The following is a 24,311-nucleotide window of genomic DNA, read 5'->3' as shown; positions in this document are numbered from 1 at the left end:
GAGGAGATTTGGTTAACTGTGAGTGGGCATGGTAGTGACTATCACAATGTCAAAAAAAAAAAATCAATGAAAATTATTCGCCATTGTGTTCTTGAAATGCCCCCAAATGTTTCCCATGTGTCCCATTCCCTTCTCCCTGCCATGGTTTTCCACTGACCCTAGTGATGGTCAGCTGTGAAGTCTCTGACACAGGTGAGGAGCCTGTCATACTATACATTCAATCATATCAAATTACAGTCAAATTGGAACACAGGATTAAGCAGATTTTCATTTGTTGCTTAAATTCAGCAGCTCAAATTAACTACTAGCCAAATCTCAGCTGAGATTGTCAGACTTGTGTGTAAAAAACTAGTTATACTTCTCCCCATCAGATGTTGCTTACAGGGACTCATTTGTCAGAGGTCCCACAGCAAGGGCGTACAGAGTGATACAAGGATCTGGGAGCAGAGTGGATCCTTTGAATCCTCCTTCCTTCTCAAGGGTCAGTGTTGTGTTCTATCCAGGTTAAAGCCCTGCATCTGTTGAAAGAACATGTGCTTTTCAGGTTTGTTCATGTTTGTACTGGATTTGGTGTATGGTTTGCCTTTTCAGCTCATCAGAAAGTAGGGGAGTCTGAACTAGCTTATAGTCCACTTCCTCTTGGCACTGGACCCCTTACATTGGACAGTCACTAAAACCTTTGGCTCAGAACTGCACTGTATTTAGGATTGGAAGGAGGGATTCAAGGTAAGAGATCTGGATGACTAGCCAAAGTCTCAGATACGCTCTGCCTTCCTTAACATACGATAGGCTGTTTAACAAAGTTAACAGCTGTGTTCCGTTGTGGTGGTTTCAGAGCTCATTCTATATAGATTTATGCATGCATCCTCTCAAATTGTCCTTAATCTGGTCTATTCTGTACTCTATTCTGCACTTCAACTTCTGATCTGCAACTATAGTTCCTCTCAGTCATCTTCGTGGTATCACTTTCCAGCTGCAGCATCCTTTCACTCTCAGGTCATTTACAGGTCTTCCCTCAGTTATGTTATAGATAAAAAGCCAGCTTAGCTACAGAATTATTTGATAAGGGAAGTCCTTGGGGTCTTGAGACCAAAAAGCTTTGTACAGACTAGTCAGCACCAATTACAGCGATATCTCTGCTTTGAACCAGCTAACGCCCAATTAAAATGTGCAGGTGCAATGACTGCCCACAAAAAATTATTTCCAGAAATAAGGAAGCTTAATTAGGAATGTGAACTCCGTGGGGACATGCTCCTCCTTGTTAATATTCTGTACTGAGGCCTGGGTTTGATTTCCCAGTCGGGAGCCACCGTCAGTGGTGGCGGTGAACAGAGATGCTTGCCCCTGCCAGGGTTGTGCTCATTGATGGAAAAACCTGGTCTGAATAAACATGCAGATTGAGGCCTTGATCCTGCAAAGATGAACTGAGGGTCTTATTTTAAGCCAAATGTTATGGTGACATTCTCTGGAGGAGCATATAGGCAGGTTACGATACTGTCTGCTGTCGGTTTTGAGAAGAGGACAGTCCAGTGGATAAAGTGCTAGCCTGAGCCTCAGGAGACCTATTCTCAGTGACCTGATCTTCCTGGATGACCTTGGGCAGATCACGTAGTATCACTCCTCGGGGAGTGCAGGGCCTGGGACAGATCAGCCCTGCTGGTTTGGGGGCCTGCTCTGCATCGGCGGCTGGGCCAGTGAGATGGATCTGGCCTGGTGGTGGGCTGCCCGTTGCTGCTGGCAGTTGACGGTGCCTGCCATGGTGGCTCAGGGCTCTGGCTAGGGTGAGGCACTTGCTGCATCAAAATGTGGGCGCCTGAGCAGGATGCTGTCTCTGCTAACTGTGAACAAGATGGCAGGTCCTGCGGAAGTGATGGATTCGTCTTCTGACAGTGGCACTAGAACATTTTTAATAGGGGTGCTGAAAGCCAGCCCCCTTATCCCTGTCCTTTTCCCGCACCCCCCAAAGCTTAGGCCAGCAGCACATCCCCAGTCATGCAAGGCTGAGAGTCTGGGGGTTCTCCTGCACCCCTGTTCTAAGCTAGTCCCCGCACCTATGTCTTAGGTGGGAACATGTCTTTGGTGGGAACTAGGGGCTGTCTGTAGGCAAGGACTGGCCTCTCTCCCGAGATCTGTGAGAGTGAGGGATCGTCCTTCAGGATAGGTTGTAGATCCTTGATGATGCACTGGAGAGGTTTTAGTTGGGGGCTGCAGACGGTTATATCTGCTCTGATCTCTCAGACAGAGACGAACACCTACAGAATCTCTATCAAGTGTTCTTAAAACTGCAATACCCATCTGCTGAAGTGAAGAAACCGATTGACAGAGCCAGAAGGGTACCAAGAAGTCACCTACTACAAGACAGGCCCAACAAGGAAAGTAACAGAAGGCCACTAGCTGTCACCTACAGCCCCCAGTCCTCGCCTACAGACAGCTCCCCAACCTGAAGCAAATACTCACCAGCAACTACACACCACACAACAACAACAACAACCCAGGAACCAAACCCTGCTACAAACCCTGGTACCAACTCTGTCCACATAGCTATTCAAGGGGCACCATCATAGGACCTAACCACATCAGCCACACCATCCGGGGCTCGTTCACCTGCACATCTTATCAATGTGATGTATGCCATTGTGTGCTAGCAATGCCCCTCTGCCATGTACATTGGCCAAACTGGACAGTCTCTACACAAAAAGAATAAATGGACACAAATCTGACATCAGGTATCATAACATTCAAAAACCAATAGGAGAACAGTTCAATCTCTCTGTCACTCAATAACAGACGTAAAAGTGGCAATTCTTCAAAAAAAAAACTTCAAAAATAGACTCCAACGTGAAGCTGCAGAACTGGAATTAATTTGCAAACTGGATACCTTCAGATTAGGCCTGAATAAAGACTGGAAGTAGTTGGGTTATTACAAAACCTAAACTTAATTTCCCCAATACTAATTTCTCCCTACTATTACTCACACCTTCTTGTCAACTGTATGTAATGGGGTCACTCTCTTACCACTTCAAAAGTTATTTTTCCTCCCTTGGTATCCTGCTGTTAATTGATTTATCTCGTTAGACTGACCTCACACTTGGTAAAGCAACCCCATCCTTTCATGTATTTATACCTGCTCCTGTATTTTTCACTTCATCAGATGCATGAAGTGGGTTCTAGCCGACAAAAGCTTATGCCCAAATAAATGTGTTGGTCTCTAAGGTGCCACAAGGACTCTTTGTTGTTTTATTCTTAAAAGGGAAACTCAGCACAGAGATGGAGAAATTAAGCAGCACCAGGATATCAGGTCCTTTCTTGGTCTGACCTAGCCTTTGTTCCTGCATTATCTCTGTCCATGCAACTCTTAAGAACTGCCCTGCATGAGTTAATCCAAAATAACTTCAGCTTGTTTGGACTCCAAGTTGTAACCATGTCTTTGAAAATATAAAAAATGACTGATTTAGGGATGGCTTAACGTTTTAGGATGATTTGAGGACATGGTTAAAGTTCTATCTTAATGGAACCATGGTGTAACCTATTTGGCTTACACTGCACTGTAACTGGGTTCCTCAACAGGGTTGCAGTATAGGCAGAGCCTTTATAATGCTGTCACATTGGGTCACGTTACTGTAGCCCACGAAAGCTTATGCTCAAATAAATTTGTTAAACTCTAAGGTGCCACAAGTACTCCTGTTCTTCTTGTTACAATCCTTAGATGTCTGAGCTGATTGTGGGTGCTATTCCTCTGACACTAGGGGATGTCTACACTTTGGGCTAGAGGGGGTGATTCTCAGCTCAAAGAGACGTGCTACTTCAGCTAAAAATAGAGTGTAGCTGTGTGGCATGAGCAGCAGGGGGAGCTAGCTGCCCCAAGTACAATCCCATCTATGACTGTAGGCACATACTTGGGGTGGCTAGCCCCTCTTGGTGCTCACGCTGCCATGGCTACACTCTTATTTTTAGCACATTAGCTCAGTTAGAACTAAGACAGGTGTGTCTCCTCAAGCTGGAAATCACACCCTAGCTTGAAGTGTAGACATTCTAATTCTAGGTGTATAAGTGTTGTATAAGTTCGTGACACAGGTTAACTGTATTGTTATGGCACGCGTCACCAGGTGGTGCTGTTACATACAGTCTTCCAAGTTCTTTTTCTTAGCATGAGAGCAAATGTTCAGTCTTGGGAAGACATGATGTGTTTGTTAGATTTTGTTATGCAGGGTTTCATGTAGTGGCAGTGTTCTATTGTGTGGAGCTGTGCAAGCAGCAGAAGTTTGCTTTCTGCCTTGGTTTCTGATGAAAGTCAATTCTTGAGGCAGAGTTGTTTTATGGCAGTGTCTCTCCACCTTCCCAAACTACTGTACCCCTTTCAGGAGTCTTTGTCTTGCGTACCCCGAAGTTACATCTCACTTAAAAGCTACTTGCTTACAAAATCAGACATAAAAATATAGAAATGTCACAGCACACAATTACTGAAATTGCTTACTTTCTCATTTTTACCATATAATTATAAAATCAATCAATTTAGAATATAAATATTACATTTCTGTGTATAGTATATAGAGCAGTATAAACAAGTCATTGTCTGTATGAAATTTTAGTTTGTACTGACTTCGCTAGTGCTTTTTATGTAGCCTGTTGTAAAACTAGGCAAATCTCTAGATGATTTGATCCTGCGTAGCCCCAGGGTACACATACCCCTGGTTGAGAACCACTGCTCTATGGTTATGGCAACCAGACAGTAGTGTTGGGTCTCTTAGTGCCTGTTAGTATTAAACCTTTTAGTCCTTTTTTTGTATATTTGATTCATTTTTATATTAACTATGCTTTAGAATCTTTGTGATATTAACAAACAGTATATTTGAATTCTGAGGCCCCGAATATTGGTCCTTAACCTATAAGTAACCCTATTTGGGAATTCTATGCATTAGGCTATATCTAATAATCCTTCACATCTACATGTCTGTTGAACTCCAGATATTAATAGAAACCATCCTCTTAATATATATAATCCTTATATAAGCATCTATACCTATCTTATAGAACTGGAAGGGACCCCAAAAGGTCATAAAGTCCAGCCCCCTGCCTTCACTAGCAGGACCAAGTACTGATTTTGCCCCAGATCCCTAAGTGACCCCCTCAAAGACTGAAGGAACTCACAACTCTGGGTTTAGCAGGCCAATGCTCAAACCACTGAGCTATCTCTCCCTGAGAGATTGATGAGGGCTGTTGTGTCAGATGTTTCATATTGGGAATCAACAGGGAAGAATGATTATGTATGGAAGAAGGACCCACTGAAAGACTATCTTGAAGAACTGTTGGTCCTCTAAACTGCAAACAATTCTACCTTCACACATCAAACAGGTAAACTAAGAATGTAGAGATATTAAAGGAAATTCCATCAGAACATAAGAAATGGCATCAGAACATATGGTTCTGGGAGAGTATTATTTGCAAAGAGGGGTATCTTTGGCCTGGTCTACACTGCATGGTTAAAGCAGCAAAGAATCCTGTGGCATATTATAGACTAACAGACATTTTGGAGCATGAGCTTTCGTGGGAGAATACCCACTTCGTCACATGCATCCAGCGAAGTGGGTATTCACCCACAAAAGCTCATGCTCCAAAATGTTTGTTAGTCAATAAGGTGCCAGAGGATTCTTTGCTGCTTTTACAGATCCAGACTAACACGGCTACCCCTCTGATACTTGACTGCATGGTTAGGTCAACACAAGGCAGCTTATGTTGACCTAGCTGTGGATGTATTTGCATTTAAATTTAATTCCTGCCGATGTAACTGGCCCACTATGTCAACTTCATAACACTACCTCCCCAAGCACTGTAGAGTCAAGGTCGATGTAGTTAGGTCAACACGGTGTTAGTGTAAACACAGCATTGCTTACATCGACTGTTGCTGGCCTCGAGGAGCTGTCCCACAATGCCCCATGGTGACTGCTCTGGTCACCCCATTGTGAACTCTGCTGGCCAGGTGGACAGGAAGCTGACCATCTCCTTTACAACCCTGTGAATATTTTAAATTCCTTTTCCTAGTTGCCTGGGTTGGCAGGCACACCTAGCAACTCTCCATTGTTGTGTGCAACTGCCCAGCTGACCATGCTGGCTACACATTGCGGATGTGCTCCTACCTGGAATATGCAGGAGATGATGGATCTCCTGGGTCTATGGGGAGAAGAAGCTGTGCAGGCGCAGCTCTGATCCAGACGGAGAAATGTTGATATCTATGAGCAGATCGCTTGCGGCATTGAGGAAAAGGGCTACAAGAGAGACCAGTACCAGTGCCACATGAAAGCCAAGAAACTGCAGCAGGTGCATCAGAACGCCAGGGAGGCCAACAATCAATGTGGTACAGAACTCCAGACCTGATGCTTTTACAAAGAGCTGCATGCCATCCTCGGCAAAGACCCCACCACCACCTCTAAGACCCCCGCGGATACTTCAGAGGAGCCCAAGTCACAGACTGTGAACAGCGAGGAGGAGGAGATGGATAAGGAAAAGGAGGAGTATGGGGGATAGGGGATCCAGCTGCACAGTGAGCCAGGACCTGTTTTTGACTCAAGCGCAGTGCAGCCAGTCCTGACAGTCGAGCATGGGCGAGCGTGATGCAGGGGAAGGAATGTCTGATAAGGATGCAGTTTGCTTTGAAATTACAGGCATGAAACCACCAAAGTAGTAGGACACATCTGTTGATTTACTCTCTTTTACTTGTGGTAGAAGAGGTACTGAAACAACCAAGAGAGAGAGTGTTGCTATCTGCTTTCCATTCCTGTGAGCTTGCTCCACTCACCACTAGGATGGCGCCTCCTCCTGGTCACTCTTGGGAATAGCTCACAAGGTCGACACCCCTTCCCATGGTTGCACACCATCTCTCCACCTCTCTCTCTGGGTTTGCAGCCCATCTCTCACTCCATGAGCTGCTGCCGCCTCTTCATGGCACAGTCCTCTGGCCAGGTCACTATACACATGTTCCCCTTTGGGATATCAAAGTCTCACCAGCAAATCCTAGGCAGTCTTCCCATTTGCTGCCTTATAGTGCCGCACTCTCAGTAGCTGGCAGGGGAACATGGACCAGCCCTCTATTGCAGGTTCTGGCTCAGAGACTCTTTAGTCAGCAGTCAAGGTCTGTTCCCTTCTAGATCTTACTGCTTTTCCCAGATCTCTCCTACCTTCTTGGCTTCCCCCTCTCTGGGTTTTCCAGCCTAAACACACCTCTCTTTTCCCAGGGTGTGATTGCAGACTTTTCCAGCAGCCTTCTTCTGCTGCCAATTTCCTGTCTTTTTAGTTCCAGCCATCTGGTTCTTCCTCTGCTGGGCTCCCTCACTCTGTCAGGGGATTGCTTAGCCACCTGATTCCCCTTAGCTGTGGCCTGTTGGGTTAATTAGCCCCCTTCTCACTCTACATTAACCCTTTCTGGGCAAGTATGGGGTGAAGACCCCATCACAACACCCCTTTAGAGTTGTGGGAGAGGGGAGCCAGGGAGAGCAATTTATGTGCACTGGGATGTTTCATGAATCCTCCGTAGAGATCTCAGTGAAACTTTCATGGAGGTACTCCAGGGAGGGCTGCCTTATTTCTTCCACTGCAGTTGGACACTTTTCCACACCATTCAGCAATTACTTCAGTAGGCACCATTGCAGTACACAGGCTAGCAGCGTATTGCCTCTGGTGGCATTCAGATGCCAGCAGCAGCTATGTTCTCTCTATCAGAGGGGTAGCCGTGTTAGTCTGGATCTGTAAAAGCAGCAAAGAATCCTCTGGCACCTTATAGACTAACAGATGTTTTGGAGCATGAGCTTTCGTGGGTGAATACCCACTTCCTCAGATGCATGTCATGTATGTTCTCTCTGCCTTTGTTACTTTCAGGAGTGAGGTATGTGCTAAAATCCCCCCTGCCTGTGAAAAACAGTCCCAGTATTCAGTCCCATTGCCCTGTACACGTACACTCGTGCCTGAGCTATCTCCCCCATCCCCGAGGGCCATACTCACCATCGTTGTGCTGTGACTGGTGTAGTTCTGTATCCATCCCCAGGAGAAGTGAGAATGTCGTGCTTACAACTTGTGGGGATCAAGTGGAGTGAATTCAGTATCCTCAGTTTCTATTTCTGTCGTGAATACACTGACCATGGTACCTCTGTGTACTGTATCTGCAGCTGCTGATATTGTGGAGCAGGGACCTCAAGGTCATAATCGCAGAATACCTGAGCCCGATGAGGAGGAGAAAAAAGAGAACTCGGGATGGCATGTTCCAGGAGAAGCTGCAATTCTGTGCTGCATCAGAAAATGAGATCAGGGCCAGGAGGCTCACCCTTGCACACTACTTGGAGAAGGAGAAAGTAGAGAGGAAAGAGGCCTGGAAATCCAAGAAGGCTAAAGAGAGGGAGATGCACCTGGACGTAATGGGTCTTCTCAGGCAGCAGAGATGTGGCAGACTCTGGTGGACCTACAGGTCCAAAAATTGCACGCTCTCCTCCCTTTGCAGCCGATAGCCCCACGGCCTCCAGCATTCTACATGACATCAGAGGCTGCTGCACTTCCCCTACAACTCCACCCCAGGGGACATTAAAGACAATCACAACTGTACATACACTGACCTGTGAAAGCCACAGTTGATGTAGGTGTACCTGAAGTGGAAATAACAGACAGAACAAAGTCAGTCAGCAAGCAAAATAAAATAAAATGTGCAAATCTATGTCTGCTCAAACTGAATACAGATAAGATCCTCACCAGTTCCAGAATGCTCCCTGTTACAGACTAATCTCCTTTTAGCCTGGGTCCAGCAATCACTCACACCCCTTTGTTCCAGTTTCTTCCAAGTATCCCGGGGAGGAGAGGCTCCCTCTTTAGCCAGCTGAAGACAAAATGGAAGTGTATTCCAGGGGTTTAAATAGACTTTTTTTGTGGGTGGAGACCCCCTCCTCACTCCTATTCAAAGTCCAACTCCAATGTGGAGTTTTGGAATCACCTAGGCAAGTGACATGTCCATGCATGACTCATAGTCTTTACAGGCAGAAGCCGTTGTCCACATGGTATCTTGTATGTCTCCAGGAAGACTACTTATGTGGATTGGAGCATTCCAAGATGCATTGTTCCCCAAGCACTTCCTGATCGGGTACTTAACCTTGCGAATTCCTTCCTAAAGAAGCCGACCAAATGCCTCACAAAGCTTGCTTGATTTTTGAGTAAGTATAAAGCCAATATTCTTAACCTCAAGTACAAAATGATATATGTTGTGACAGACCCAAACCAGTGGGGTACAGGAGTCTGGTAGAGGGCAAATATACTGGCCACTGGATGAGTAGTTTTCTGTTCCCTGAGTGACCAGAGCAGGGGCTGCACTAGAGTAATCAGGAACCTGCTAGAACCAATTAATGGAGACGGGCTGATTAGAACACCTGCAGCCAATCAAGGCAGGCTAATCGGGGCACCTGGATTTAAAAAGGAGCTCACTCCAGTCAGGCGGGGGGAGCCAGAGGAGAGGAAGTGTGTGTGAGGAGCTGGGAGCAAGAAGCCCAAGGAGCTGAGAGTGAGGGTGTGCTTCTGGAGAACTAAGGAGTACAAGCGTTATCAGACACCAGGAGGAGGGTCCTGTGGTGAGGATAAAGAAGGTGTTTGGAGGAAGTCATGGGGAAGTAGCCCAGGGAGTTGTAGCTGTCGTGCAGCTGTTACAGGAGGCACTATAGACAGCTGCAGTCCACAGGGCCCTGGGCTGGAACCCGGAGTAGAGGGTGGGCCCAGGTTCCCCCCAAACCTCCCAACTCCTGATCAGACACAGGAGGAGCTGACCCAGACTTTGGGGAAGATCACTGAGATGAGCAAATCTGCCAGTAAGCTCAGGACCCACCAAGGTAGAGGAGGAACTTTGTCACAATGTGTACAAATAGGATGAATAGATATAGTAGACCATAACTTATGTTACATGGCACAGGCAGCACAAAACATATTCCAGTTATGTCATATTCCCATAAAGCATTATGGGGTATAGCATCACAGTTAATGATTACTATTTGTATTACAGTAATGCCTAGAGGATCTGTACTGGAGCCACTTTGTTTCAGTTTTCATCAAGAAGGTTGGTGGCTATTGAATGTCTAAAATAGTGAATGCCAGTGAAAATGAGGTAGGATCAGAGTCTAAAAAAGGGAAAGAACAAGTCAAAAATTACTTAGACAAGTTAGATGTCTTCAAATCACCAGGGCCTGATGAAATGCATCCTAGAATACTCAAGGAGCTGACTGAAGAGATATCTGAGCCATTAGCAATTATCTTTGAAAAGTAATGGAAGGCAGGAGACATTCCAGAAGACTGGAAAAGGGCAAATATAATGCCCATTTATAAAACAGGAAATAAGGACAACCCAGGGAATTACAGACCAGTCAGCTTAACTTCTGTACCTGGAAAGATAATGGAGCAAATAATTAAGCAATCAATTTGCAAACATCTAGAAGATAATAAGGTGATAAATAACAGTCAGCATGGATTTGTCAAGAACAAATTATGTCAAACTAACCTGATAGCTTTCTTTGACAGGGTAACAAGCTTGTGGATGTTAGGAAGTGGTAGATGTGATATATCTTGACTTTAGTAAGGCTTTTGATAATGTCTCGCATGACCTTCTCATAAACAAACTAGGGAAATACAACCTAGATGGAGCTATTATAAGGTGAGTGAATAACTGGTTGGAAAATCATTCCTAGAGAGTAGTTATCAGTAGTTCACAGTCATGCTGGAAGGGCATAATGAGTGGGGTCTCACAGGGATTGGTTCTGGGTCCGGTTCTGTTCAATATCTTCATCAATAAAAGCAGCAAAGAATCCTGTGGCACCTTATAGACTAACAGAAGTTTGGGAGCATGAGCTTTCATGGGTGAATACCCACTTCGTCAGATGCATGTCATGCATCTGAGGAAGTGGGTATTCACCCACGAAAGCTCATGCTCCAAAACATCTGTTAGTCTATAAGGTGCTACAGGATTCTTTGCTGCTTTTACAGATCCAGACTAACACGGCTTCCCCTCTGATCTTCATCAATGATTTAGATAATGGCATAGAGAGTACACTTATAAAGTTTGCGGATGATACCAAGCTGGGAGGAGTTGCAAGTGCTTTGGAAGATAGGATTAAAATTCAAAATGATCTGGACAAACTGGAGAAATGGTCTGAAGTAAATAGGGTGAAATTCAATAAAGACAAATGCAAAGTACCCCACTTAGGAAGGAACAATCAGTAGCACACATACAAAATAGGAAACGACTGCCTAGGAAGGAGTAGTGGGGAAAGGGATCTGGGAGTCATAGTGTATCACAGGCTAAATGTAAGTCAACAGTGTAACGCTGTTGCAAAAATAAACAAACATCATTCTGGGATGTATTAGCAGGAGTGTTGTAAGAAGATTCTTCTGCTGTACTCTGCACTAAGTAGGTCTCAGCTGGAGTATTGTGTCCAGATCTGGGCACCACATTTCAGGAAAGATGTGGACAAATTGGAGAAAATCTAGAGGAAAGCAACAAAAATGATTAAAGGTCTAGAAAACATGACCTATGAGGGAAGATTGAAAGCATTGGGTTTGTTTAGTCTGGAGAAGAGAAGATGGGGGTGGAAGGGGGCACATGATAACAGTTTTCAAGTACATAAAATGTTGTTACAAGGAGGAGGGAGAAAAATTATTATTCTTAACCTCTGAGGACAGGACAAGAAGCAATGGGCTTAAATTGCAGCAAGGGCGGTTTAAGTTGGACATTAGGAAAAACTTCCTAACTGTCAGAGTGGTTAAGCACTGGAATAAACTGCCTAGTGAGGTGGTAGAATCTCCATCATTGGGGATTTTTAAGAGCAGGTTGGACAAACACCTGTCAGGGATGGTCTGGATCAGTGTTTCCCAAAGTTGGGACGCTGCTTATGTGGGGAAAGCCCCTGGCGGACCAGACCAGTTTGTTTACCTGCTGCGTCTGCAGGTTCTGCTGATTGCCCTGGAGCTGCGAACCGCGGCCAGTGGGAGCCGCGATCGGCCAAACCTGCGGATGCAGCAGGTAAACAAACTGGCCCGGCCTGCCAGGGGCTTTCCCTACACAAGCAGCATCCCAAATTTGGGAAACAATGGTCTAGATAATACTTAGTCCTACCTTGAGTGCAGGGGACTGGACTGGAGGTTCTATGATTCTATGATTGTGCAGGACACTGGATACATAGAATACATGAACCTGATGCCTGGTAGGAGCTTCTCCTTTCTCTTTGCTTGATGGAGGAACAAGTTCTCACTTCCTGAACTGAAGGGAGCAGGTACCCACTTCTCCACTCTTCTTGTGGGGACAAAGGAGGGACCTGGAAAGTGCTCGATGGGGCCAAGGGCTTCCAGATTCCTCTGGGTTATTTGAAGGGCTGAATAGCAACTGATTTCTGCAACTCTCAGAATTTGAATATTGTTTGAATAGGTTATTCACCAGGGCCTAATGTGTAGGTTTGATAATTAGCATGGTGGTGAAATGGTTATAGGATGGGAATGCACATGCTTGTCCATGGGCAGTGGAATTTTGCAAGGCTTGGTTTGGACAAAGGTGGGCTTTTCCCCTGCTGAACACGTAAAATACCATGCACGTTTATGGTGCTGGGTGCCCAATAACACAGATCAGAAATGACGGACTAGGAGAGTAAGGGTATGGCTACACTTGCAGCTGTACAGCGCTGGGAGTTACAGCTGTTTTCATACAGCTGGGTAGGGAAAGTGCTGCAGTGTGCCACACTGACAGCTACCAGTGCTGCAGTGTGGCCACATTTGCAGCATTTGCAGTGCTGTTGGGAGTGGCTGAACAGGCATTCTGGGATACCTCCAAATATCTCTGGAGGCCAATTACAGCGCTTTTGATTGCCACACTGTCGGAGCAGTGCTGCATCACCAGCGCTGCAATCGTTATACCCCAGGCAGAGCAGGAGTACAGCCAGCACTGCAGCTAGGGAGATGCAGCGCTGTATGTGCCTTGCAAGTGTGGACGGTGAGTAAGTTGCAGCGCTGTAAACCCACCACCAGTGCTGCAACTCTCCAGTGTAACCAAGCCCTGAGAAACCTGAAGACATCTCCACCCCCTCCCCACCTAAAAAGAGAGAAGGAATGTTGCCGTTTCCTTCCTGATGGCATTTTAGCCTCTCCAGCCTGTTGCTGCTAAGAGATTGATCTTTTGTGGAGCTATGAAGATGAGGGATTTTATAGGCTCTGTGGGAAGACATGGTCCAAAGCTCAGAGGCAGATGAAGACTGTGTTTGCAAATATCAATACCACATACAAATCATTTGCAAACTGGCCTTGCAAATTTGTTACTGTTTATTCTAAGCCTTTGTAAAATGTGAGAGGGCTTGGCATGTGTCTTCCAGGGATCAAAGGGTAGACCAAGCAGATAGAGTTGCTGGGTCACCATCTGGGCTTTTGGGCTTTGCATATTGCACGGACCTTCAATAGCACATCGGCCTGTTTGCCCAGATGTGCTGAGGAGCAGTTTCTGGGCTTTGTACTATTTTATTCTCCTCTCCCTACTAAGGTTATGAATTAAATATATCTAAAGGCTAAAAAACCAGGAATTGGTTTGCTCAGGCAATATGGAGCCTTTTGCCTTTAGTCTCTTTGAATTTGGTCCAGGTCAGTAGTGTCTGTAAACTGCTACCATCTGGATCTTGTTGAGTGGTCTGTGTGAAGTGAGCTTGGTGGATCTCATCCTGTTTCCTCTGCTTCATTTAATAAAAAAATTGGTCCCTTAATTGGAAATCTCAGCAGAGAAGCCAAATATCTACTTAGATTGTAAGCTTTAGGGGGCATGGAGCATCTTTTTATTCTGTGTTTGTACAGCCCTTAGCACAATGGGGTCCTCACCCATGACCGTGGCTTCTAGGCTCTACTACAATACAAATCAATAGTGATAATAATAATAAAGATGAATTGAGCCGCACACTCTGAGCTCCATCCTCCTAGAGGTTCCCCTTTCACTCCTAGAGGTGGCCCTTTCAGAATAGGGTTGAGGTTCACTGGTGGAATAGGTTTTAGACTGATATTTTATTTGTTTGTTTAGAAGAGGTCTTTGTCTGAGATATCCCAGTGGGGTTTGCAGGGGACACTTAATTAAGGGAAGCTGAACTAAGGAAATTCCCAGCCCACCCACACATCACACGTAATTGTGGCTTTTACCCATGAATATCCAAACATGCCCTCCACTTTGTGTGTGTGTGTGTGTGTGTGTGTGTGTGTGTGTGTGTGTGTGTGTGTGTGTGACCACTTTGACACTCATTTTTTAGCACTGTCACCTGTGTGCACAGGTGATAGTATTTAAAAATACATGTGATAGCATGTGCAAAGCTGCACAAATGGTTGAAGTTCTGGGAAACCAGGTTGAAGCTCCTCCGAAAACTTTAATCCAAAATATTAGCATGCTCACTGTACTGGTGGAGAACTTTACCCCTGCCTGGAGGTTGCTATTCAATTTTACTGGCTTACTAAACACCTGTACATAACTGAACAGTTCTTGGCTCTTGTTCCGCAGGTGAACATCAGCTAGAAGAGGAAAATTACTGGGAGAAAGCAACAAGAAGGTGCATCATGCTTTAGGTGGCATTGATGGCAAATAATATCCTCTCATAGTCATACAGAATCTTTCATTAAAAGGAGTAATTAGTGCTTATTCTAACACAAATTCATTAATTCCTAAAGCACCCCACCTATGTCATTGAATAGGGGAATATTACTTCTTCCATTGTACAGGTGGGAAACTGAGACAGAAAGCCCTGATCACAACTGCTAAGCACCCGCAGCAGGCACTGCCTTCAATAAAATTGAAAGGGGAGAAGTGAAAAACTGATCAAAGGGAATTCCTTTTCACATAACACATTGTTAGACTGTGGAACTCATTGCCATAGGATGTTGTTTAGGCCAAGAACTTGGTAAACTTCAAAGATGGATTAGACATTTGTATGGACAACAAAAATATCCAGAGTTGTAATGATTAAGGATAAAATAAGAGTATTGGAAAGGAGTTAGGGATTAGGATGAGCCCTTTTGGGGGGAAGATTCTCCCACATTTGCCTGTTGTGAGATTTGTGTACCTGAAGCTTCTAGCGCTGGCCAGCATTGTGATACACAATACAGGACTTTCATGAGCCATGGGTCTGATCCAGTCTGGCAATCCCTATGTTCCCATGACTCGATTGGCATTGTGTATGCTCAGCACCTCTGAAAATTTTGCTCAAAGCTACCCAGAGATGGCCACATCAGGAACAGAACTCAGGAATTCCTCATTCCCAGTCTGGTGTTGTAACTGCTAGTCAATACTGCCTCTGATGGCACTAACAATCCCATGACACTTTCCAAAGAAGTTTTCTGACAACTTTTCTTTGGTTTTCTGACAAAATGCTTCCTCCAAAATTGTCCTAAATTTCCCCTGTTGTTTTAACTGGATCATCACAAATGATGTGCAGTGTCCCTGGAGCTGGTAAATCCCAAGCTGCATCCCACCCCGGAGGAGGTTTCTATTTCAGTAATGAGCAAAAAGAGCCTCGGGTATGTGAATGTAGAAACATGTTGGAGTCCAATTTTTGTATGTGAAAGGTGCTGAATGAACATGAAGTAATTGCTGTATCATGATGACACTAAGAAGAAAATTGTGTCTTATGACTGGCTGATGACAGTCTTATGTCAAGTCAGGTCATTACAATTGTTTATTTTCATAAGGGTTAACAGTACTGAGGGCTGGTGCTTTGTTAATCTATAAGATTGCAAAATTTAAATAATAATACCTAGCATGCCTCATCTATAGATCTCAAAGCATTTTACCCCTAATTTACAGATAGGGTAACTGAGGCACAGAAGGATGAACGGACATGCCTAATGGCCAGTGGTAGAGGTAGGAAAGAACCCAGGTCTCCTGAATCCCAGTCCAGTGCACAGCCACACTGCTTCTCATCTGTGAATGAATTGTGATTGTTTCACAGCTGAATGAAAATGATTAATCGCCACTGATAAGACAATTGGATGTCGTATGCAAATTCCTGCTCCCTAATAGCCTCATCAAAGCTTTTTTTCTGAATCTCAACCTGCTCTACTCTTTAAAATGACAGTGTAATTTTTTATTTTTATTTTTATTTTTTTTAATGCTCAAGAGCTTTATCATCCAGAGAGTTCTGATAAAGGAAGTTCAGAGCCATATTTTCCTGGCAGTTTCAAATGGCTTTCTGAATTGGAGGGATCAAAGCTGTGCAAGCCAGCACCTTGTATTTTCGCACACACTAGTAGGTAGTTGTCAGTCTGCCAGATTTGCATAGCAAAACATAATTTGCCTATGCAGACCTGAGCTTTTTGCATGTACACAAAATCATGGGCTCAAGATTTAAAGGTTTCTGTTGAAAATATTGAGACTGGGACATAGGTAGCAAAATGTATTAGATCAGCTCCTGTCCTCCACTGCCGCCACTTTGCACCAGTTCCCCAGCTCAAGGTACCAGGAAGCTGATTGGTCTAACTGCCTGAGTATTCCATCAGTGTGGAGAAGTCCCTGTTTGGCTTACTGCTGGTATCGTGGCTCTGACTTCTCGCCCCTCCCTGCCTCTGACATAGGTAGCATGGCTGGGGTACCATTGCATCCAACTGAACCCTGGCTGCTAGAGTTGTCCCTATTGGCTTTGGGCCGCCAGCACAATGTAGAGCAGCCCCAAGGGTACTCCAAGATGTGCCTTTGGATCAGACTGGCAATTTAAGGATTGGGGTGGTTTACTACTCTCTCCTGAACAGCACTGTGTACAGAAGGTTCAGGCTCCAGGATCTGGTCCATTGACTTTATATTTTGATGAGTATCAAGATTTATAGTCCCTCTAGGTAGTCACTGACCCTCAGCAAAAGGTCCAGTCTTTCCCCTGTGGTCAATGAACCCTGAAGGTTACTTCAGTGGAACTCAATATTTATTCTTCTTAATCATTTGCGTTTATTGGTACTAAAATAAACGAAAGCAGAACAAAATAGTTGCCTTGTTCTGCTGATTTTGTTAGGCACAGCATGGGTCAGAGCTGAATCACATGGTCAGACTTTCCAATGCTGTTTGGGCAGTTGATAGCCAGACGAGCTGACACTAGCCAAGGGAAAACTGCATGTCAAACCAGAAGGATGCTGACCCTGCTGGTTAAATTCCTTGAAGTAGTTTCACATGTATCTGTGTGTTTACTTATTCTGGTCACTTCCTCCTCTCCCTGTGAAGAGCTGATGAATCTATGTGGGAAACCCATGCTCATCGGTTTGGAGCCCATCAAAGCATTATCATCTCAGCAGTGGATTGAGTGACTTTTAAAAATCTCTCTGATTCATCCAACATGTGGAAAAACTGGGTCAGGAGCTGAAGAAGTGACTCCAAGAAAGAAGGTGAAGGCTCAAGATGCCTTTATAAGGCGCTTTTGTGGCATCCTGGCATCGTTTATGTCTGGTTTGAGACAATATTGATATTGGTAAAATATAAGTAATGTAATAAAGGATGTCAGTTTGTCAAATGACTTCTCAGGCCTGAAGTGCCAGCTGACTCCTGCGTTCACTGGATATGTAGGTTCCCGTGTTCTGTATCTGAAGTTCAGAAAATTATTTGTAGGACTAAACTCAGGGCTCATCAGTGGAGTTAACACCAGGAATGAATCTGGTCTGGATTTGTTATTGTGGGCCTAGAAATCCAAAAGGAATGTTTTCTTTCCTGTGCCCTCACTTTGTCCTGCTCTGGGCTAGGAAGCTTCTGCCCTAGAATGTCAAGGTAACTAAGGGGATATCCCCTGGCCATTTTTGCTTATGATTTTCCATCCTCCTCCTCCTCCAGCTTATTTCTCTGTTTTTGTTTTAGGGTCAGGAAGGCCTTTTCCTTTTCCCATCCTAGATCACAATGACAGCAAGCTGGAGGTGGTTTCACCATCCTATGGAACACTGAGCCAAGCTCATAGAATCATAGATTATTAGGGTTGGAAGGGACCTCAAGAGATCATCTAGTCCAACCCCCTGCTCAAAGCAGGACCAGTCCCCAAATGGCCCCCTCAAGGATTGAACTCACAACTCTGGGTTTAGCAAGCCAATGCTCAAACCACTGAGCTATTCCTCCCCCATACTCATTGATAAGACTCAAGTTGGTGTATTACATACATCTCAGGGCGAGAGAGTTGGGGCATCAGTGAATCTTGGTCCTTCCCATCTTTGTCTATATCTCCAGTTGTTGCGGGCAAGACAGCCAGTGCCAAAACCTGGCAGCTGGGGGTGATTTCTATGGGACTTTCTATCTCTCTGCAGATTTTGCAGGGGCTTAGAGATTGATCAGTGCAGTGCACGGAAACTGGTGGGATTTCTGTGGTTAGAAGCTGGAAGTAAAAGCTAAGGTGGTTTGAAGACTAGGCTGGCCTTGAAATAGAGAAGAGGGGAAGGTAAGAGGAACCAAAACTGAACCTCAGAGGAACAATAGTAGGCTCTAGGGAGAAGTGAAAACAGCTGTGATTACTAAAAGCAGTGATGTGAAACAGTGGGAGGGCTATTTGTGTTTCTTTCACTTCACTGTCTGGGCAGGTTTTCTTGGTTCTGACCCTTTCTTGCAGCCTTCGCTACAAATTCTTTCCTGCTCTGGACTGTGTCATTGATGTCGGTGTATCTTACTCCCTCTGACTGTCAAGCCTGCAAAAGGCATGGGGGGGTATGGCCCACTTCTGGAAATGAGGGAGGGAATTCCAGCACCAGGTCTGGACTAGTTCATTAATTAAACTTTGGTGAGATTGGCAGGCACTACTAACCTGGCCAGTCTAAAACCTTGAGAGGGTTGGCTGAGGTAGGAAGGGAAGATTCTTCACCGCCAAGCCCCAAGGCTCTAGAATTCTCCTCCCCGTCAGTATACGTACAATAGCATCTTCCAGAGCCAGAATGATTTCAAATGCAGTTGTAGGTGGTGGTTTGACTCTGTTGTATAGAGTGCAATGTCGAGCACTGAACATTGAGCACTGGGATGTATCTGGGCATGCTCTGGTGGTTTATCATTTGGGTTTTTTGTTAAGGTACTCGGAGGTGAAACTCACTGCTATTCCAGGCATGACAATTTGGAGGCATCACCAGACAGGCACTGCGGTGGAACCCCCAAGGCAAGTGGAAAAGAGGCCGTCCAAGAAACACCTGGCGACCCGACCTTCAGGCTGATAGCAAAAAATGGGCTATACCTGGAACCAGCTAGAGCGAATGGCCCAGTATAGTGGACTCTGGAGATCTGTGGTTGGTGGCCCATACCACAATTGGGGTGACGGGCATGAGTGAGTGTTGGTGTAGGGGAGGCAGTGCTTGGAGGGATGGAAAATAGCACTTGCTTTTTAAAGAAGCTGAATTGAGCAGCCTGGGCAGGAGAGTTGGGATATTCAAAGCTGCTGAGACTAGTTTGGGTCAGATCGTTCTGCTCTCACAGAAATAACTGGAACCACCAAACATTCCAAAGTGCATGCCTGTTGTTGGTTATTTCATTTTCCCACTGGTCCTTTTTGCTGACAGATTCTAGAAACTTTCCCAATTGGACCCTTCACCTGTCTCTGATGATGTGTGGGAAAACCCTCCTTCCCATCGTCACACAGCCTGTCTGGCAAAATCCCTTCTCACCAAGGGGCTGGGTTTTGCTCCTAATGCATTACAGGGTTAACTCCTCATTTCACCTGAGTGTGGAGTGGGCGTGATTGGTGTTCTTCACCTGGTGCTGTATAAAAGGGAAGGTGCCAGGTTCTGCTTGTGAGTCAGACCACAGCACTCACCAGACATTTTACAGAGAATGCTGCTCCGAAGAGGAAAGTTTGAGATCTTTTGTTTTTTGGTATTTTGAGAAAATTTGTGCCAAGCCAACCTGTTGATGTTGGTTGTTTGCTTGTTTCTGCACTCACTGCATTTATTTATTTATTTTTTTGGCTGCTGTCATAAAGAGATAGTTAAGGGTTAATGCCTCTTTTTAACTGTAAAGGTTAAGAAGCTCAGTAAACCTGGCTGACATCTGACCAGAGGACCAATAAGAGGACAAGATACTTTCAAATCTTGGTGGAGGGAAGTCTTTGTTTGTGCTCTTTGTTTTGGGTGTTGTTCACTCTTGGGACTAAGAGGGACCAGACGTCCATCCAGGCTCTCCATCTCTTTCTAAACCAGTCTCTCATGTTTCAAAATTGTAAGTAACAGCTAGGCAAGGCGGATTAGTTTTATTTTTGTTTTCTCAACTTTTAAATGTCCTTTTTTGCTGAGGGGATTTTTCCTCTGTTTGCTATAACTTTGAACTTAAGGCTAGAGGGGGTTCCTCTGGGCTATACGGATTTGATTACCCTGTAAAGTATTTTCCATCTTGATTTTACAGAGATGATTTTTACCTTTCTTCTTTAATTAAAACCTTTTTTTTTAAGAACCTGATTGATTTTTCCTTGTTTGAAGATCCAAGAGGATTGGATCTGGACTCACCAGGGATTGGTGGGGGAAAGGAGGGAGATGGTTAATTTCTCCTTGTTTTAAGATCCAATGGGTTTGGATCTGTGTTCACAAGGAATTGGTGAAGTCCCTCAAGGCCACCCAAGGAGGGGAGAGTTTTGGGGGGACAGGAAGTGCTCCAGACACTGAAAGTTCTGGGTGGTGGCAGAGTTACCAGATCTAAGCTAGGAATTAAGCTTAGAAGTGTCCATGCAGGTCCCCACATTTGTACCCTAAAGTTCAGAGTGGGGAAGGAACCTTGACAGCTGCTAATTTGCTTTGCACAAATTATCTTCTGCTCCTTTTGGAGTGGACTTGTAATAGCACTTTAAAAGGGAAATGATCTGCTTGGTGGTGGTGGCTTATTAAAGCTTGGCCTTTCCCTGTGCTCAAATGGGCTCAATTCTCAGTTACTCCTTCCCTGTCTTTGCGGCAGAGACAGGTTGAGGTACAGGTAGTGTTATTCTGGGGCTGTATAAGGCCCTACCTTGCCTCTGGTGTTAGTTAGAGCAGCCCAGAAGTAGCTCTAATTTACACTTTGTTTCCCAGGACCCCCTATAGGCCTAGAGAAGCAGAGAATATCCATAATGCAGTGTACGTTAGCCAGGCTCCTGATGCAGTCTATGCTTGGGACTAGGTTAGGAATAGAGCTCATGTAGAGCCCTTACGCCAGCTGTACACCCAGTGGGGAGGCCCGCTGCATTAGGGATATTTTCAGGGGGCTATTTATGCACATTTAAGCCATCTTTACACTGCCAACAAGTGGAATAAAGGGGCCTAAATGTAACTGAGAATGAGGTCCAGTGTCTATTTCTGCAGACCTCATCCTGCTTGTGAGGGTGTCTGTGTACATGCCGTGCAATTGTTCTTAACAGTGATCTGTAAAGCACAGGAAATTTTCAGTATGGTCCCTTTTTATTTATTTATTAAGGCTGTCGATTAATTGCATGATTAACTCAAAAAATTAATTGCAGTTTTAATCACATTGTTCAATGATAGAATACCAATTAAAATTTATTAAATATTTTTGGATGTTTTTCTACATTTTCAAATATATTGATTTCCATTACAACACAGTATACAAAGTGTACAGTGCTCACTTCATATTACTTTTGATAAAAATATTTGCACTGTAAAAATGACAGACAAAAGAAATAGTATTTTTCAATTCACCTAGTACTGTAGTGCAATCTCTTTATCAGGAAAGTGAAACTTACAAATGTAGATTTTTTTTTGTTACATAACTGCACTCCATAACAAAACAATGTAAAATAAGTTTGTTTACAGTTATGGGAGATAATGCCGCCCACTTCTTATTTACAATGCCACCTGAAAGTGAGAACAGGCATTCTTATGGTAGTTTTGTAGTCAGCATTGCAAGGCATTTATGTGCCAGATATGCTAAACATTCATGTGCCTCTTTATGCTTCGGCCACCGTTCCAGAAGACATGCTTCCATGTTGATGATGCTTGTTAAAAAAATGTGTTAATTAATTTTGTGACTGAAGTCGTTGGAGGAGAATTGTATGTCTCCAGCTCCATGGTTTTACCCACATTCTGCCATATATTTTGTGTTATGGTAGTCTCAGATGATGACCCAGCATATTTTTGTTGTTTGATTTAAAAACACCTTCACTATAAATTTCACAAAACACAAAGAAAGTTCCAATATCAGATTTCTAAAGATAGCTACAGTACTCAACCCAAGGTTTAAGAATCTAACGTGCCTTCCAAAATCTGAGAAGGATGAGGTGTGGAGCATGCTTTCAGAAGTCTTAAAAGAACAGTACTCTGATGTGGAAACTATGGGACCCAAATCGGCAAAAAAGAAAATCAACCTTTTGCTGGGGGCATTTGACTCAGATAATGAAAATGAACATGTGTCAGTCCGCACTGCTTTGGTTCATTATCGAGCAGAACCCGTCATCAGCATGGACGCATATCCTCTGGAATGATGGTTGAATCATGAAGGGACATATAATCTTTAGTGCATCTGGCACGTAAATATCTTGTGACACTGGCTACAACAATGCCATGCAAACACCTGTTCTTACCTTCAGGTGACATTGTAAACAAGAAGCGGGCAGCATTATCTCCTGCAAATTTGAAATACCTTGTTTGTCTGAGCGATGGGTTGAACAAGAAGTAGGACTGAGTGGACTTGTAGGCTTTATGGTTTTACATTGTTTTGGTTTTGAATGCAATAATTTTTGTACATAATTCTACATTTGTAAATTCAACTTTCACGAAAAACAGATTGCACTACAGTATTTGTATTAGGTGAATTGAAAAATACAATTTTGTTTTTTTACAGTGTAAATATTTGTAATAAAAAATAAATATAAAGTGAGCACTGTACACTAAGGGTATGTCTACACTAGGAAATTAGGTCGAATTTATAGAAGTCAATCTTTAGAAAGTGATTTTATACAGTCGATCGTGTATATCCCCACTAAGTGCAGTAGGTCAGCGGAGTGCTTCCTCAATACCATGGCAAGCATTGACTCGCGGAGTGGTGCACTGTGGATAATTATCTCACAGTTCTCACAGTCTCTGCCACCCATTGGAATAATGGGTTACGCTTCCAATGCCTGATGGGGCAAAAACATTGTCGCGGGTAGTTTTGGGTACATGTCGTCAGTTGCCCCTCCCTCCATGAAAGCAACGACAGACAATTGTTTTGTGCCTTTTTTTCTGTGCAGACACCATATCATGGCAGGCATGGAAGCCACTCAGCTCAGCTAACAGTCACCACTGCTGTTGTGTCCAGAGTGCTGCTAGCAGCAGACGGTGCAGTAGGTGCAAATCATCGTCATCCACTGCTTCTGCTGCAACTCTGCTCTCCTGCTGTTGTAAATGAGCCCAGTCTCAATTGAGTAAATAATAACTGAGCTTAATAGAGTAAATGAGCTCAGTCATCCACTGCTTCTGCTGCAACTCTACTCTCCTGGTGCCATGAATCCACCTCACAGGTCCTCTCGTCGTTCAGTATAAATATCTATTCTGTGGCACGCATCATCATCCACTGCTTCAGCTGCAACTCTGCTCTCCTGCAGACGCCATACCATGGCAAGCATGGAGCCCACTCAGCTCACTACTGCTGTTGTGAGCATTCTAAACACATCACACATTATCCTGAGTATGTGCAGAACCAGAACCTGCAAAAGCAGGCAAGGAGACAATGACAGCGCGGTGATGAGGACATGGACACAGACTTCTCTCACCCTGGCAGTTTGGACATCAAGGTGGTAATGGGGCAGGTTCATGCTGTGGAATGCTGATTCTGGGCCTGGGAAACAAGCACAGACTGATGGGACTGCATTGGGTTGCAGGTCTTGGATGATTCCCAGTGGCTGCGAAACTTTTGCATTTGTAAGGGCACTTTCATGGAACTTTGTGACTTGTTTTTCCCTGCCCTGAAGCTCAATAATAACAAGGTGAGAGCAGGCCTCACAGTTCACAAGCGAGTGGCGATAGCCCCGTGGAAGCTTGCAACGCCAGACAGCTACCGGTCAGTCGGGAATCAGTTTGGAGTGGGTAAATCTACTGTGGGGGCTGCTGTGATCCAAATAGCCAATGCGATCACTGAGCTGCTGCTATCAAGGGTAGTAACTCTGGGAAATGTGCAGGTCATAGTGGATAGCTTTGCTGTAATGGGATTCCCTAACTGTGGTGGAGCAATAGATGGAATGCATATCCCTATCTTGGGACCGGACCACTTTGGCAGCCAAGGGATACTTTTCAATGGTGCTGCAAGCACTGGTGGATCACAAGGGATGTTTCACCGATATCAGCATGGGATGGCCGGGAAAGGTACATGACACTTGCATCTTCAGGAACTCTGGTCTGTT

At 44.6% G+C, this 24,311-nt stretch overlaps 1 protein-coding gene across 1 annotated transcript in view; it reads left to right on the top strand.

Moving 5' to 3' along the window:
- PPCDC (phosphopantothenoylcysteine decarboxylase) overlaps positions 1-23,569 on the top strand; it is a 97,355-nt gene extending 73,786 nt beyond the window's left edge. The window contains exon 7 of the mRNA XM_030576764.1: positions 23,163-23,569. Coding sequence (XP_030432624.1) covers positions 23,163-23,320 — 158 coding nt within the window. The 3' untranslated portion in view covers positions 23,321-23,569. The remainder of the gene's footprint in view (positions 1-23,162) is intronic.
- Positions 23,570-24,311: the final 742 nt, after the last annotated feature.

The sequence above is a fragment of the Gopherus evgoodei genome, chromosome 10, assembly GCF_007399415.2.
Source record: "Gopherus evgoodei ecotype Sinaloan lineage chromosome 10, rGopEvg1_v1.p, whole genome shotgun sequence".
Lineage (NCBI taxonomy): Eukaryota > Metazoa > Chordata > Testudines > Testudinidae > Gopherus > Gopherus evgoodei.
This window is presented reverse-complemented; position numbering and strand designations above follow the sequence as displayed.